The sequence below is a fragment of the Sipha flava genome, unplaced genomic scaffold, assembly GCF_003268045.1.
Source record: "Sipha flava isolate LNK unplaced genomic scaffold, YSA_version1 34_pilon_pilon, whole genome shotgun sequence".
Taxonomy (NCBI): domain Eukaryota; kingdom Metazoa; phylum Arthropoda; class Insecta; order Hemiptera; family Aphididae; genus Sipha; species Sipha flava.
In genome coordinates this window covers 637,998-655,187 of record NW_020273045.1, presented here as the reverse complement: position 1 = coordinate 655,187, position 17,190 = coordinate 637,998, and the positions used below count along the sequence as shown (strand labels likewise).

At 34.1% G+C, this 17,190-nt stretch overlaps 2 protein-coding genes across 3 annotated transcripts in view; one reads left to right on the top strand and one right to left on the bottom strand.

The window, feature by feature from the left end:
• Window positions 1–16,673, top strand: part of LOC112687387 — a 27,412-nt gene extending 10,739 nt beyond the window's left edge. Inside the window, exons 3-10 of one of the 2 annotated variants that reach the window (XM_025560057.1) lie at window positions 6,405–6,561; window positions 9,788–9,953; window positions 11,051–11,184; window positions 11,771–11,930; window positions 12,921–13,096; window positions 13,182–13,334; window positions 15,481–15,659; window positions 16,357–16,673. In XM_025560057.1, the coding sequence (XP_025415842.1) occupies window positions 6,405–6,561; window positions 9,788–9,953; window positions 11,051–11,184; window positions 11,771–11,930; window positions 12,921–13,096; window positions 13,182–13,334; window positions 15,481–15,659; window positions 16,357–16,579 (1,348 nt within the window). In that variant the 3' untranslated portion in view covers window positions 16,580–16,673. Of the gene's footprint in view, window positions 1–6,404; window positions 6,562–9,787; window positions 9,954–11,047; window positions 11,185–11,770; window positions 11,931–12,920; window positions 13,097–13,181; window positions 13,335–15,480; window positions 15,660–16,356 lie in introns of both variants that reach the window. The other variant, XM_025560056.1, reaches the window with a different exon arrangement.
• On the bottom strand, window positions 1,090–1,672 carry LOC112687389 (tigger transposable element-derived protein 4-like). The gene has a single exon (XM_025560058.1). It carries the CDS (start codon window positions 1,488–1,490, stop codon window positions 1,164–1,166), a length of 327 nt encoding a protein of 108 aa, XP_025415843.1. The 5' UTR covers window positions 1,491–1,672; the 3' UTR covers window positions 1,090–1,163.
• Window positions 16,674–17,190: the final 517 nt, after the last annotated feature.

The window sequence follows — 17,190 nt, the reverse complement described above, 5'->3', positions numbered from 1 at the left end:
TATATATATATATATATATATATATATATATATATATATATATATATCTCGCTTACTTAAATTGTAATTATTTACGCAGGAACGCGAGAAACGCTTTAAAAATTAATTGAATGAAACAAAAACCATAACTACTGAAGTGTTACTTTTAAATACCTTATACTTAATTATACCTAGTTAACAATGAATTGTGCACTATAGTGTTATACAGTTCAATCAAATTTGAATGCACCGTTGTATAATGTACGATTCAAAGCCGAAGTATCATATGTAAAAACACTAATCTAAAAAGTCATGGACGCGGTCAGCGAAGATTTGAAAACAAATCCATATGAGCAAGACCCCACCGTCTTATCGTTATACAGTAGCCGCCGCTTATTGGACTCACTTTGGGACCCGACAATTTGAGTCGATTAACCGAATGAGTCAATAAGGCGAATGACTCAAAAAAATTTTAAAAATCCTTAAATTTAAAACCGTATTTACTTAAAAATATGTATTGAGATTCAATATGTATATATAAAAATAAAAATCTATACGCAATTAAAAATAAAATAATTAAATAAAATATGTACCTAATTAATAAAATTAATTAATTTTTTGTTAAAGTGTATTGATGTAGTGTTAGAGGGTAAGAATACGAGGTTAATATGTTTAAATTTCACTGTAACCACATGAGCCGTGCAGTTATCGACTAGCAATAAAACGTCATGATGAAGTTCATTGTCCCACTTGATCAGCCATTCGGTGAAAATTTCTTTTATCATCCATGCATTACTGTTTGCAGTATAGTCTACCGACAGATTCTTAACACCCTTGAAACACCGGGGATTTTTACTTTTACCAATCACAAGCAGTTTTCTTTTTTCACCATCCATACTCGCACAACATAATATGGTTAGACGTTCTTTACTAGTTTTAGTTCCTCTAGTTTTTTCATTTTTGAACACGTAAGTGTGCTCAGGTAATGTCCTGAAATAAAGTCCAGTTTCATCCGCATTGAACACACAAGATGGGGATATTTGGCGATAAGTGATGGCCATTCTGAATGAATCCACAACCGTGCAGCTACATGGTTGGCTTCTTCCTGTTCTCCATGTGGCTTAACGAATGAAATGTTTTCGCGTTTCTTCCATCGGTGAAACCAACCTTCTGTTGCCACAAAATTATCTTTGCCTATTTTTTTCGCAAGATTTTTGGCGCAAAAGTGGTCCTGTTACTCGGACATCTTTTTGTCTGACTTTTGTGAACCATTGCTTTAAAGCTTCTTCAACTTCTTCTTCTTTACCGACCCTTTTTCTTTCACGGTTTGAATTCACATTTTCTAATGATGCGTTTTCGATTTCCTGTCGACTTTTCAGCATCCTACCTAGTAAACTTTGAGACACGTTCAACTTACATGCTGCTTGTCGCTGGCTCGTTTTCGGAAGCTCGTCATATTTTTTAAGAACATCTAATTTTTCTTCCACACTCAAATCACGTCGTTTGTTCATTGTAACACGATAAATAAAAATGTTTACACAGAATGTAAACGCAGACAATACACTGAACACGACGACGTGTATTCATCCACTACCTGCCGTACTAATTGACATTGACGACTGCTTGGTTTATCGTGAAAAGTAATTTATTTTATCTCCGCGATAAAAGCAAAATATGTACCGGTACCGACTTATTTATAACACGATTTTTCAATGTATGTACATATTTTCCTTGTTTATCTGATTTTAAAATGACCCTAATAACCGGTGTGTGAGTCGAATAGACGAATTTTTTGCTGTGTGTTAGTATATGTGCGAATCGGGACCAGCCGTTTTGAGTCTAATAGAAGAATGAGTCAATTAACCGTGAGTCCAATAAGCGGCGGCTACTGTATCACTAAAATTAAACGACTGACGGCTGCAGGGATATCAAAACGGTTACAGCAGATCAGTCGAAAAGATGACCAATCGAGGAATGCCAAAAGCATAATGAATTTGTCACTACAAATTAAAATAAACAGTAGCAATATATCCGTGTAATTATGTTTTATGAAACTAATGTTAGTTGAAAACAACAAATTTATTCGACGGTAGAGTTGTGATCTAAATACGGACGAGTTACAGAAACAACATTATTCGAGCAGTGTTACTGGAAATTCCAAAATCTCATCCGTGTAGAACATAACGTTGTTGTATGTCATAAAATCCTTTTCCGCCTCGTAAAACGCGAATACATAAAAAGACATATTCCGTGAAAATATAATTTTTACGAGTAAAATCCTTAAAAAAAAAAAAAAAAAAAAAAATTAAAAAAATTGAACCAAAATACAATAAATACATAATATTCACACAAATTGTTCGTCTCCGTTCGAAACGAAAATAGCAATGATTTGCTCGTATACGGTTTCATTACACTTTTGAAAAAGATTGAAAACCCGTACAATACACGCTGCGGCGAATGCATCCGTTTGATATTACACAGTATATGTATAGAGTATGTTGTTTATGTGTGTATATTATACGCCCGTGTTTCTAGGCGTGCGATAGAACAATTAGCGCGAAAGCGACGTGGAGGAAAACGGATAGGTATCTACTTTACTATGTATCAAACGAAGAAAAACGCGCCTACTTACAATATGCCGGCGTCAACAAAGTATAATATACACGCAGTGCACTCGCGCTCAAAAGGGTTGCACGTCGTCGTTCCATATTTATTATTATTATTATTATTATTATTTTTTTTTTTTTGTGCCGACTGTACAATAATTAACGTTGTTGGTAGCAATTTCAAGACCACCGGCTAATTGAACCAGTCTGATTATTTTCGAAATACGCGCCGGATCGGGGCGAAGTGCGCGCGTACTGTCACCTTTGAAAGATCAAAAGAGTTTTTCCATAAAGGGCGGGGAACAAAAGGCCTGTAGAAGAGTATCATTATACACGCGCGCGCGAGCACACACGTACATACCGAGCAAAGACATATTTAATATATATATATATTTACGAATATTTCCCTCGAGGCTCTTGAAAAAAATCCCAAGTTTTTTAATACCTCTTTCCACTGATAATGACGCGCGGCTCCTTTCAAAGTCAAAGGAATAAGTTATACAAGGATCTTTTTGTTCTCCGGTGCACACGTATAATAAAGCCGGGCACGCGCGCGCGCACGCACACTTCGCAACCCCTTCGACCTGCTACTTAGATCATAAAGAAAAATACGTATAGGCCGTCGGCATAATGCGTATACGTGTATACGAATGTGTTTATGTAAAGTAGAGCAGTGTGTTACGAAAAAAAAAAAACGACGTTTTATCCGAGTTTACACACACACACACACACACACACACACACTTACGTGCAGGCATTTTCTTATTTCGTACACGATACACGCGTGATATCCGAGTACACGTATTATAGTATAATATTTATGTACTAGTATGGTGTGTACATGTTATACCCGTGAATACTTAGAACAGCTTAGAAGTTAATTTATTTCTATGTACGCACGAACATTCTGCCTTCCTTCTCGTCGGTCAGAAGAAAAAATGTATTCGTTTTACTGCTCGTCGCGTGTCGCCTTAAAGCTTATAATACATTTTATTGAAGAAATCACACTTGTGAAAACGAAAATCACCATAAATAATACCATACACCGAATAGCGATACGCGTATATACGTATGGTGTAATAACTCTAAACTGCGGCGACAGTGGTGATGCCGGTGTACGGGAGGGGATGCAGAGAAGCGGTACGGTCTTTCGGGGAGGATCCGTGAGTGTATGCGGTAATGAGAGCGGGAGGTATGTGCTGCGACGGAAAGGGTTGGAAACGAGCACTTCCCGAGTGCTCGTGGGCTCTGGGCCAGGGTGTCCTGGTTGCTTCTGGCCGGATTACGGTCGTGTACTTGGAACGTTTTAAATGATGAATGGCCCCGACCCTGTATACTCGCAAATGTAAGTGTGTGTGTGTGTGTGTGTGTGTATAAGCCTGTAAAATATTGCTTTTAGTGAAACACAACGCACAATGCAAAAAGCCATTCATTTACCACGCGGGTTCTTCAAGTTCGGTGAATTTCCGCTCTTACGCACACAAACATCACTACACTGGCACGTGTATATGTGTATACGTGAGATACTCATGTATATATTGTGTATGGGTTGCATGGGTTAATTTTTACACCTCCACGCCTCTACTATTATATGTGTATATATGGTAATACATATATATGGTAATATACGCAGGTATAACTAATACAATCAGTAAAATAAAAAAAAAATATAATTAATTCCTTTTCCTGTCACTTATTTATTTATTTTTTTCAACCTTGCTATCAATCAATATACAAGTAGATTCCAAACTACTCATCAGTTATATATTCGTTCGATTTCTCTGCATAAGTTCGATGCATGCCACAAAGTTATGACCAGGGCTCATAACTTCTAGCATTTGCATATTTTTTTTTGAAAGGTCCTAGAGATACCTATGTGAGCTATAAATTTGTTTCAGATAACCAAGAAGCTAGATACGAAATTTTATGTTGCATATTTTTGCATATTTCGAAGTATAAGTACTATTTTACTTTTTTTCGCTTTTTTTGCTTATTTTTGGATTTTTGTATGATTTTTATCATTGATTTTTTTAAAATATTTTTTAATAGCCTAAAACATTTTTTCTTAAAAATAACAAGTAATTATAGTCATATTAATTGTTCATATTAGTAATTAATTCGTGTTAATTAATTTTTCTTCTCATATAACTTATATAATATCATATGAACTATATACGAGTTTAGTCGACGTGTGACGTAGTGAGTGTGTACGCCCGAAACTTCGTAATCCCATCGATAAAGAAACCATTATAATTGTATATATGTAATTGTAGCTTGTACTGTAGTATTTTATTTTTATAGTTTCTAGGTATTCGAGTATTCCAATATCATTATCTAGATATTCCGATACCATCATTCTCAGATTATTTACAGATTATTTTTCATTAACATTTTGCAGTCGTTTCCAATTTTTCGTATTGTATGCATGCTAGTTCGTTTCGTGAATTCAGTACCTAATTTTTTTTTTTTTAATAATAGAAGCTAAAATAATAAAATAATATAATAAATAATATTAATAATATAATAATTTTTATATACAAACGTTTTTTTTTGCATATTTCAGTATTTTTAGTGCATATTTAAGCGCTTACATGAATACTTTTTAGAGCATATTTAAGCGCTTATAACAACCTTTTTTAGAGCTATAAGTTATGAGCCTTGGTTATGACTGTAGCATTAAAAACGAAAAAAAAATTAAACATTCCTAAGTGATGAATAATCACTAATAATTAGATAATATTAATTATTTAATCAGTATTAATTCAATATTGTTGAACAAAAAGTGCTTGGGCATAATTATACAAATTATTTTACATTCCAATTAGCACATATCAGCTCGTCACGTTTTCTAATAAATACATATATTCAACTCGTATATTTATAACTATTGATTCGTTTCACTGTTTGATTATTATTTGTACACAATTTAAATTAAATAGTTATGTCTTTATCATTATATAAAATTATTACGTCAATAAATCAGTCATAAAAAATATAATCTAAATATTTAGTTAAAAAATTGTCTTACTTATAAAAATCGTATTTTAAGCGTTTCTTGTTCCAAAACTTCTTTTTGAAAACATGATTAACATATTTCTTCAATAAATCAAAATTATAGGATATTTTTACAGACAAAATAATATGTTTTTAATTAAAAATACACATAGTATGCAATATAAGTGTAATGCATTTTAAAGTTTGATGAGATAAAATAAATAAATTTTTTTCATAAAATCGTATTAAAAATTGCCTTATTAGTTCAAAGAGATGTAATAAATTCATTCGATATTCGTGTTTTTAAAATATATTACAGTATTCAGGGGACTGCAAAAAGTTTATTTCAAAATTGCATATTTTTTTGAACTTATTAATTATACTATATAATATTACATATATATATTTTACTATAAAAGTTGTACAATATACCTTTGTCAAATTACACGTATCAGTCATACCATGTATATATTTACATGTTATTATGATACCATGGGACAAATTAATGACTACAAATTTCTATAGCTTTGTATGTTAGATTCTTAATGGTTCTTCTATAAACTACTTTTAACGTGGGAATACAATGATTAAAAGTTTACTTTTTATTTTAATAAATATAAGATGTTTGGAATAGCTAAGGATTTACGAACAAAAATAAAATTAAGTTCAAAATGTTGTGAATCAATTTTCGAACAAAGTCATAATTTTTATTTAAGTACATCATTTTTCGCGTACTGTTTAGGAAAAATCGATACGCAAGTGTATTACAAACGTATCTGATAATGTAAAATTACTGGAAGAATTTAAAAAAAAAATGTGTTACAGATGCAAAAGTTTTCAATCAGTGAAGCGAAACGAGATATGTCGCATACCCGGTTGTTCCGTGTCGCCGTCCGCACCAGGAACGCCGACGCCCGTCCGGTTACCGCAGTTCCAGGGCGAGACATTCAAACAGTTCATTAATTACGTCTACACGGGAAAGGTACGTGCTAAAAGTGCTATAGTCTACTCATATGACTGCATCAGTTTCGTAGCTAAGGGGGGAGGGGGTGCTAAGGAGGCTAAGCCCCCCTTATTGGCCATGTTAGGTTTATATGTGTTTGCTATTATAATATACAATGGTATATTTTCAAAAAAATTTTAGGGTTTTTTTTTTTTAATTTTTCTAGAGATTTTATAGTATTATAAAATATATATATATATATATATATATTTTATAATATATATATACATATATATAAGGTATGAATTAATAATTATATTATTCTATAATTATTATAAATACAAATGAAGAGTTATTTACAACCACATAATATATAAATTACTGTTTCCGTTCTCTGTACCTTTTTAGCAAGTCATTTATGGTTTTTGAACCTTTTTTTTTTTGTTGAGTTGAGAGTCGAGACCCAGGATCCCTCCCCCCTATTAAAATACGCCACCACCAGTATACTATTATTTGGTATTCAAGTATTTTAAAACTTCAGTACTATCTAAATGTTGACGAATAACGGTTGTTTGTGTTTGGTTCATAAGCGTATTTACCACGCTTATAATTTACGCCGTGATTTATACTATCTTTTTAGTGGTTATCATGAATGTTGTGGCAACTCTCGTCTAACACAATAATGTTATAATCACTATAGTTTTTATACCATGTTATGTCGTGGCGATGCTACCACAGCTGACCACCGTTAATTTATTATTATATTATTATATGTATTTATAAATTATGTTTTAATAAGTATTATATGAACTATTTTAAAATGCTGAGAATACATTTATAAGCTTGTTGGGGGAGGTGGAGGATGAACTCTCAAACCTAACTCTACCTAACCAGCTCAAAAAAGTGTTAAGCCTCTCTCATTTAAAAATCCTGGCTACGCCGCTGGCCTACATAATACCGCGTAATAAATATTTATTACCTAACCCTTTATAAATATTATGTTTCATTACGTTTTCTTTTTTCTTAACCTTATATATAATCTTATTTTTAGAAATAAGCTAGATATTTATCGTTTTACGGTTAATGGATTTGTATACCCTGACATTGGGGTTAAAAACGGATTGTTAATTACATTTATTATTTTGAAATATAGATCGATCTTCCTTGCAATGCTCCCAATAAATGTTTCCATTTATCCTCTAGCCAAAAAATAATTATCATTCGAATGTATACTAGTTTTATAAGCCACTTTGTATCAAAATATAGTCATTATAATATTTCGTTCATAAACTTGTTACACAAACATTATATAATAGTATTGTGTGTATTGATGTGTTTATATGTATATGAGAATCGCGACTAAGTTAAAAAGTTAAAAGTTTTAATTGAATATCTATAAGTCACTCTACGCTACGCGCATGATAAGATATACATATACGGCATATAGCAGTAAATTTATGCGATTAATGATACTATTATAACGCGCTGGGGAATACAATGGCTTTAGCTCCACTAAACAAATTAATCAAATCATAATGAATGAAAAGTATTGTGCATAGAATTATTTTTATTATTTCCAATATAAATCGCATTAGAATCAAAGAGTTTCCCTTTGTTCGTATATCAACGCGCGCACTTGTGCAGTATTCGTTTAATAATTAGAATTATTTTTTTCTCTTTTTTTTCTTATACTTTGTACAATTCATTAAAATATATTACACTCTTGAGTGATCGTTTCAATTTTAGTTAATAATTATTCACGGTATTGAATATCCCGACCTTTCAAAACTTTTTATCGCATACTTCGCAACTTAATTTCAATACACATATTATCGATAAACATACGTAGGTATATACAGTACGTGTACTACGGTACGATGGTACCTACCGAGAACGGTTAAGTAATGCCTCCCGAATAGTATTTACCTGTTCAATGTTTATTTACGAAAAGCCAATGTAAGTACGTGTGTATAAAGTACAGTGGTAGTGACCCAGAAGAGTAATAAATTTATACTTTCATTAAAATTATAATCGTGTTTATTTATTACGTTAGTGGAAGTGCCGGGGCCCCGAAAAGTATGCTTTAACCCTCATAATTATTATTCCCGTGCCATGATGATTTACGACCGTGGTACATTGTCACAAGTTCAAGCTACACTCGTGAAAAATTGTGCACATTATTTTTTTTCGCTCCGGCTGCGCGAAAACTCAGGTTGTGTGTGTGTGTGTTTTTGGGTGTTTTGTTCGTGGTATGTATTTATGTACATAGATATACATATAGATAAATAATAAAAAAGTTTATGCATTTGTTTTCATAGATTATACATATAAATGCCACAGCGCGTGTAACAACATTTTTCGACGATAAAACCGTTTTAAATAATTGTTCTCTCTGTACACCCTTAACGTTTACAGTACACACCTTAGTATTTTAGATTCCGCGTGAAACGTACCCGCATTCTATACAATGATTTTTGATTTTGATTTTTTTTTCGTAATAACTATACGAACCGTGGTGTTTCGCACATTGGTGGGCAAAATCCTTTTTACAATTGTGTTAAACTGGTCCGATTACATTTTTTCTAGTTATAACTTACGTAATACAAACAATATGATAATCTCGAGTAATCCCCGTCTTAAATATGGAATTATTTTTATTTCTACGCAATTATATATCATATCCATAATAAAATTCTGTCGAACACGACTAGAGTATAGTCTTCAGGCAGAAAGTAATATTAATATTATTGCATAGTGTTATCGGTCGAATCCGTCCGGAAACGGCCCCATAAAGTCATGTTAATAACGTATTAACTATTCGTATATATCATCAAAATTAGATACGGTAGTTCTAAAGTTTATTTCGCTCTACTTGGGTCTCTTGTGAGCTTGTGACTCGGGTAGATTAAGCGTTTAATTTGTCAAATGTTTGCAGTAACGCAAAACGCTAACACCGAACAAAAGAGCCATTATAAGCACGTGAAAATGTTTTAAACAAAACTAAATCCATCTCGAGTAACACTACATACCTACTACTCGAGTGCAGTTTTTTTTTTTTTTGTGTTCACCACACGCCAGGAACGTTTTACAGGCGGAATTCCCTTAACACACACACGTGTTTGTGATGCCCGAAAACTCAGTTACTCGAGACAGCGTGTTAACGATGTAATTTAACCGTTAGGCTACATTACTTATGCCATAATTGTATGCTTGAATGGGTTGACATGAATTATTAGAGTGTAATATTTTGATTTCCGAACTTTAGATCGTTCTTCAAGACAACGGAGTTTTCGAAATGCTCACACTGGCACAGGAATTGGGCGTAGACGATTTGCAAAATAGTTGTGAAGAACACGTAACCTCGACCATGTCCGTGTTGAACGCCTGCACGTTTTTGGCCGCTGCCATAGACATCCAAGACAGGGCTTCCAGTAAATACCTATAAATAATATATATTTTATTCGTCCACTTTGAAGCTTGAACATTTGATCACAATATATGTACATATCGATTCGAATATACGAGTAGTTAACCTTATTTATATGGTATGTATTAAGAGTTAGAAAAAAACGGCATTTGCAACGGTTTTGCGAACGGTAATGCAACGATATTTTGTAGGACTAGTCTAACAACTTCACTAATTCATCTATTAAAACTGCGAAAGTACAATTGATTTTTAATTCGAATCGTATGTAAAAATATAAGTTTTTAAATGAACAAAAATCGATCTTAAAAAGTACAGTCAATTCAGTATAATAAATAGCATCTCATAGATGGTGGTCAAAGTAGGGTTCGCATGAAAAAGCCCAGCCTAATAAAATTTGGGTTGCTTTTCTGGGTTATACCCAATTGATATTTTAAAAACTTATAAAAAAAAACCCGGGCCGCTTTTCTGGATAAAATAGAAATTAATTCTTAATATTATTTATTTTTTTTTGATTTGTGTTAATTTTCAGAAAAATTTACCTTATAGGCATTATTTATTTTTCAAATTAAAGTATTAAACCGACTTAAGAAATGTATAATAATTAATACTTTTACAATAATACCCGCAAGGTTTTTTTAATTCATTTTTGCTGTAAAAACCTGATAAAAATATCCATTATTTTATAATAAAACCGAAAAAACCTAATCAGGTTGGGTTTATTGCTTTAAACCTCGGGTTTTAAGCAACTCTGGGTCAAAGTGACTCTGAATAATTGGAGGAACATTAAAGTATCTAATTATATGGTATATACTATTTTTCATATAATACTTATATATATTTATAAGTTACGTATGTATATAATATTTTATTGATTAAATTCAAACAAAATACAAATTATTGTTTTCATTAAAATTAAAATGTATACTGCAATTTTTTTTTTCAATTTTTTAATCACATGTGATTAATGGAACGTTGGACTTATTGTATTACGTGTTTAGTATAGACTTAAGCGCGCTCGCCCGCGGGTGGCGCACAGAATCGGTGCACAAAAAAGCTTAAATCATTGTACAAAAATATAAATGTGAAATATTATGTTAGCAGGAGGCAAAGGCGCGAAGTCGTTCGTCGATCGGTGCGTGTCGTTCATTGGCGAAAACGCGGCGAAATGTGTGAAGACCAATTCGTTCCTAAACCTGCCTAAAGAATCGCTGATTAAACTTATCTCGTCGGATTGCGTAAGTGCGGGGGTTAGAGTCGGGGGCACGAGTCGTCGAAAAAAATATTTCGTTCTACGAAACAGAAAAAAATCGTGAAACATACTACTCTTTTCAACCGAAATTAATGATAAAAAATACAAAACTAAATTAATGTTATCGCGTAATCTTTGATATCACCAAGGAAAACCATTGTATACTTGTTTGTTATCATTTTAAATAGCATTTCTTTCGAATGCCGGTCCTAACTGCAGTCCATTCTGAGGTTCAGATTTTCTATGACACGTTCAAGCGTTTCGGCCGATGACTTGAACAGACTTCCTCGATCGCATCCGGCTCGGTCGCGTAGACCAGTGTTTCTTTTTGATCCAAGGTTTTTTCTGGGCGCCCTTCTCTAAGTCATAACATGACTAATCATAAGGAAAATGTTGACCAGATAGTATTTCATGACGGCGCGGCGCATTAGGGCACCGCGGCGCACACTTTGGGAACCTATGGCGTAGACTTTAGGTTGTGGTGTAAACATCCACATCGTATGATCTCGCCGAATCGTTCTCACGATAATTGATTCCGTGGGACTAACCCGTCGGCTGTACTCTGTTTGCAGTTGGCGCTCGAAGAAGAAGACGTGTGGAGGGCCGTGGTGAACTGGGCGAAATTTCACGCGGGCGTGGTGCAACGGACAGCTCATTGGACCGAAGAGGAGCGGGCCAGGGTATGCCAACATCTGTCCGGGGTCATCAATCACGTCCGACTGTTGCTGATAGGTGAACGCGGTTTTTTTCCCCGTCTGTTGTTACCTACTGTTGTTGTTTTACGGGGCGGGCAGCGTTATTTATTTGAAAGGAATTTTCCCCCCCCCCTCCATAAGGTGGACTGGATTACTAAGTAACTGGTTAATTTTATGATTTATATTAAATTATTTGATATAATTTTTTTTTAATATCGATGGAGTCTTGATATCTTGTTATCATTAAACTTATTCACGATCGTAGAATACATATATATACATATACAATAGAATAATTCTTGGGTAAGAAGTCAAGTGGACTGAAGTAGATCAACTGGTTTAGTGCTTGCACCAATAAAATACATTTGTATACTATAATGACTATGATGATTCGTTTTTAACAATGTAAAATTTCAGTGACATAAAAATATTGTAGAGGAACTAGTTCTAAGTCCAAAAATATCAAAAAAAAGAAAAATAATTTTACACCATTTATCAGAATCCCATCTAAATGAATGTGCATTTCTTATTATTTCGCCCCCCTCCCATTTTCAAGGTCTGGAGAAGCTTCTTTAAGGGCATTTTAACGGTCTTAACCCAGAAACGTGCGTTCGTGATTCCCTGATTATAGGTTTTTTAGTCGGTAATAATAATAATCTGAAACTAACAAAGGTAAATTTCGTTTTTATAGAACAAAAGTGTTCTTAGCGTTTTAAATAGAATCAATATCTTTAGTGTCTCCGATTTTTTGTCATATCGTAGTCTTTAATCAATCCAAAATAATTATCAACTGTCTGATGTTTGGTGCAAAGAAGAATCTACACCGCGATGTGTTTTATCTTGCCACTGTTATTAATCATTTGGTATCAAATCGTTTTAAAAAGCTTGCGTCTCGGCTCGAGGAAAACAATTTGTCGTATGTTTGGTATATTTTTCGGGGAGGGGAAAATGCCCTATCAGAAATACACCAACGATGGTACGCAGACAATGCGTACAATTATATTTATTGCTCTCTCGATTTGTGCAGACTCCCAGGTGTTCGCCGAGGAAGTGGAACCGACCGGGGCCGTGCCCATAGAGATGTCCCTGGAGCGGTACCGTTACGCGGCGTTACCGAACAAGTTCAAAGAGATGTCGGACGACCAGCGTCTGCAGCCGCGGGTCATGTTGAAATTCTTTTCCGGGTCGCACATCTTAAGTCAGGTAAGTCAACGGGCTGCGGGCCCGGCCCTTTCGGTCTGGTCACGACGTGCACTAATACGCGGCCATCACCGTTCACTCGGCACAGGACAAGACTCATCTGCAGCGGGTGCTAAACCAGTGGTACGGCGGCGTGAAACAATGCTGGAGGCTGGTATATAGGGCGTCCACCGACGGGTTTTCCGCTGAATCGTTTCACAGACACTGCGACGGCATATCGCCCACCTACGTTTTAGTACTGGTAATGTAAATGGAAATTTGTCGAACACACACGAAACGCAATTACCTGTGAAACTTTTTTTCTAAAAAATAGGCTCTTTGAAAAAATTAATCACGTGTATATTGAAAATTATCAGATGAATCCAGTTTGATAATGTTTTCATTGTTCTTATTGGTAAATTTAATCTGGTTTATTTAATTGTCGGATAACCTTCGTTAATAAATAACTAACCAATGAAAACATAATAAGAAAAATATGAAGTAACAGAAAGAAGGGTGATTTTTAATAAAAAACTTGTTGCTGGACACTGGGTGCTAGGTATGGTAATAATTAGGTATCGCTTTTGCAGGCGGACGTTATTGAAGTTATTTTTAAAACGCGCATCCCTCGTAAAAAAAAAAAAACACGGTTTGTTGTTCGCGTGAATATTCTTTTTTGGTTTTCATGGAACGTAAATATGTAATACGAGTATTATATACACAATGAACTATCAATCGTACGAATTTGTACGTGCGTACGATTATACTCTGTGAACGCGAATGCATGTTTTAATCTACTTTCGATTCATGGAGCACGACGTCGTATGATTTGGCCATCGGCTAAAATAATCCGTAATGGAATCATTAAAACTATATTTGAACAAATCACAAAACGATGGGCACCGATGATTGTGTTCGTTACGTTATTACGTTAAATTTCACACTTCTTCAAACATAAAAAAAAAGTACCCTAAAATTGTCTCTCTTTAACAGCTTTGACGCCTTTGAAGCGTGTTTTGTTTTATGTTACTAGTAGTCTCTTGAAATTTGTAAGTTTTTTTCCACTTAAACAATCCTTTGAACTGTTAAATATGAATAGATACATGTATTCGTATTTTCTCTAAAACAGAAAATTAAGAGTATTTAAATCTATAAGTTAAAATTAAAACAATAATAATTAATATTACTTTTTTCGTTATTAAATTATGTACACAATCGAAGGTATAAAAACAATTATTTATTAACATGGACCTAATAATTATTCGTTCTGATCCAATGTTTAAAACTCGACCCATACATCTCGAGAGTCTCTTCTGTATGTACACGTATTATGATTTTGTGCACATCGTTTGAAATTCGTTTTTGTACATAATACTCAAACTGCCGTAACATATCCGTATGTTTTATTCGTTATGAGTGTAACGTGTACCTATCTATAGGTGTATGTGTAACATGGGCTCCAGCCTATAGCTATAGGGGGAGTGGCAAAATAAAATTATGGATCTAATTAAGACATTTTATTTGAGCTTTATCTATAATGTAACGCATTTGAAGCTACATATGAAATGATAGCAGCAATTGAAATATTTGGAAATAACTCAGCAGTTTATGAATCAACATTTTCCTGTTTAACCCGATTTGAAAATCTTCAAAGGAAATCGATGAAACATAAACAGCTATCTAATTTAGCTTTATTGGCATTTGAATCCAAATTAACTGAAAATTTAAATTTGGATGTATTTATGGACTTCAACAAGTAAAAAGATAGAAAATTACTAATCTTTAATTTAATAAAACTGGTAAATTCAAAAAATAATGTATAATAAATATATTAAAATTTAATTATGTTCACTTTATTCTAATTTTTTTAATTTTAATTTAAAGTATCTATTATAAAAATACAGTAGTATTAATAAATTAAAAATAACATTAATGTTGATTTTTTTCTATTGCCCTTCCCTACAAATTTGTTCGTCCCACCTGAAGATTTAGCGTGGCTACGGGCTTGCATGGGCTACTCGTATACATACATATATACGTATGTAGGTACTATATGTGTATTTCAGCAAAACCACTCTACAAATATGTTACCTATGTTCGCTTAATATATTATATAGTATATTACGTATGGAGAAAAACGCTCTGAAAATATCACTTAACCCCGTTGTACACCCACTCGATACGGTAGGGGAGACCGGCCATTAGTCCGTGTTTGAGTTTTGTCTGCAAATTCTATATGACACGAAGTAGTGCGCATAATATTCGCATTAAAAGTACACGAAAACCCACACACACACACCCGCACGCACACACCTGTATAATATATATAATATATATATATATATAGATCTACTGAATCGTCCCTTGTACGAGTGTTAAATGGATTTTTATTTATTTTCCGCAAATAGGGCGTTAACGGCTGGCTGTGCGGAGGATTCAGCGACGTGCCATGGGGTAAGAGTCATACTAAGGGTGCTTACATGGTGTCCGACAAGAGCTTCCTATTTTCGCTCAGTACCACTCAAGACACCCCACCGATAAAATACGATATTGTTAAAAAACCTTACGCTATATGTTACCATCAAGAGTGAGTATATATGTATTTACATAATATGTATACAGATGTTCAATGTCTACCCACCAACGTTATGCATTTGAGAAAAAACTCTTCGCGCATTAAACCTCACTTAAATAATTATAAACTCCTGTCCGAAACGGGGAGGGAAAACAACTAAATCACGGTCCCGAAAGGGTTGGTGAAACGAATGTGAAAAACCCGAGCGTCATTAATACGTCAGTGTATTGAATAGTATTATACGGTTAACACCGACTCTACAACCAGTGACGTAGTCAGGGAGGAGGGGCTAACGGATTATAACCTCCCCTCCCCCCGAAATGTATCTTTTATTTTCTAAAATACACAATAATTGTAAGACATACGTATAATGTTATATCATTGAACAATTTTCACGGTTTCGATAAACTAAATAATAGAACATTCTGTATATTTAACTTATGTTTAATCGACTTAAGTTGACCGGATGAGGAGGGATCTACGTGCGATCTAACCGTGTTTTAACTCGATAAATACACACGCGTCCTTTGCCGAGACCTCTCGAAAACATTAGCGCGCCCCCTCGCAAAATCACCACTCTCCCCGCAAGCGAGGTAGTTTTGCACAGGTGGTCAGTGCTTTCAGCGCTCCCAAGTTTCGGACCGTCGTGCTGTAGGTGCTCCGTTGAACATGACAGTTCCAACATGACAGCCGTTCGTCCTGTTCGCAGGACAGGACCGATATTCGGGGCCGGAGCCGACCTTCTGATCGCCAACAATTGCAACGCGAACATGGACAGCTACAGCAACCTGCCACACTCGTACGACGGTGACAACGCGTCGTGCAACTCGCTGATGGGCGACTACAACTTCACCGTGGCCGATTACGAAGTGTTCACGCCGGTGTCCTCGTCGTCGTCGTCGTCGTCGTCACCGTCATCATCGTCGAAATGACACGTGTGCATTAACAATGTTGGCTTGCGCCAATTGTCAAAGCGAACTGATCAAAAATATGAAAATCTGTGTAATATAAAATATCACTAATAATGACCGATTTTTTTTTATTTATTTCTTCCATCTCCGACGCAATCGTGTTGTACGACGCAGCGGCTGAACCGGTCTTCTAAAGAGTACTGTTGTTATATTATTGAAATAATAATACTAGTGTTCACATTAAAAAAAAAAAAGGATTAAAAATAGGTTTTACGAACGCTCGTAAAGTATTTGAATACAAGTAGGCTTATACATGATATTAATTAACATGAAGTAACATTAATAGAGTTAAGACTTACAAATTAGGCCGACGATGTACATAATAGATAGTTATCATTACATAATGTAGCATCATTAAATAAACATATAATATAAGTATAAATTAAATATTTTACATTTATACAAGTAAAATAAAAAGTTTATTTCTATTAAAAAAAAAAAAATCTGATACTGTTATTACGAAATAATCATCACATTTTTATAAAATGACTATAAAAAATATAAAAAACGTAGTGTAACGAAAAAATTAAAACGTTTGTTAGTAAAATGTTGCATTTACTTTTTAATATCAT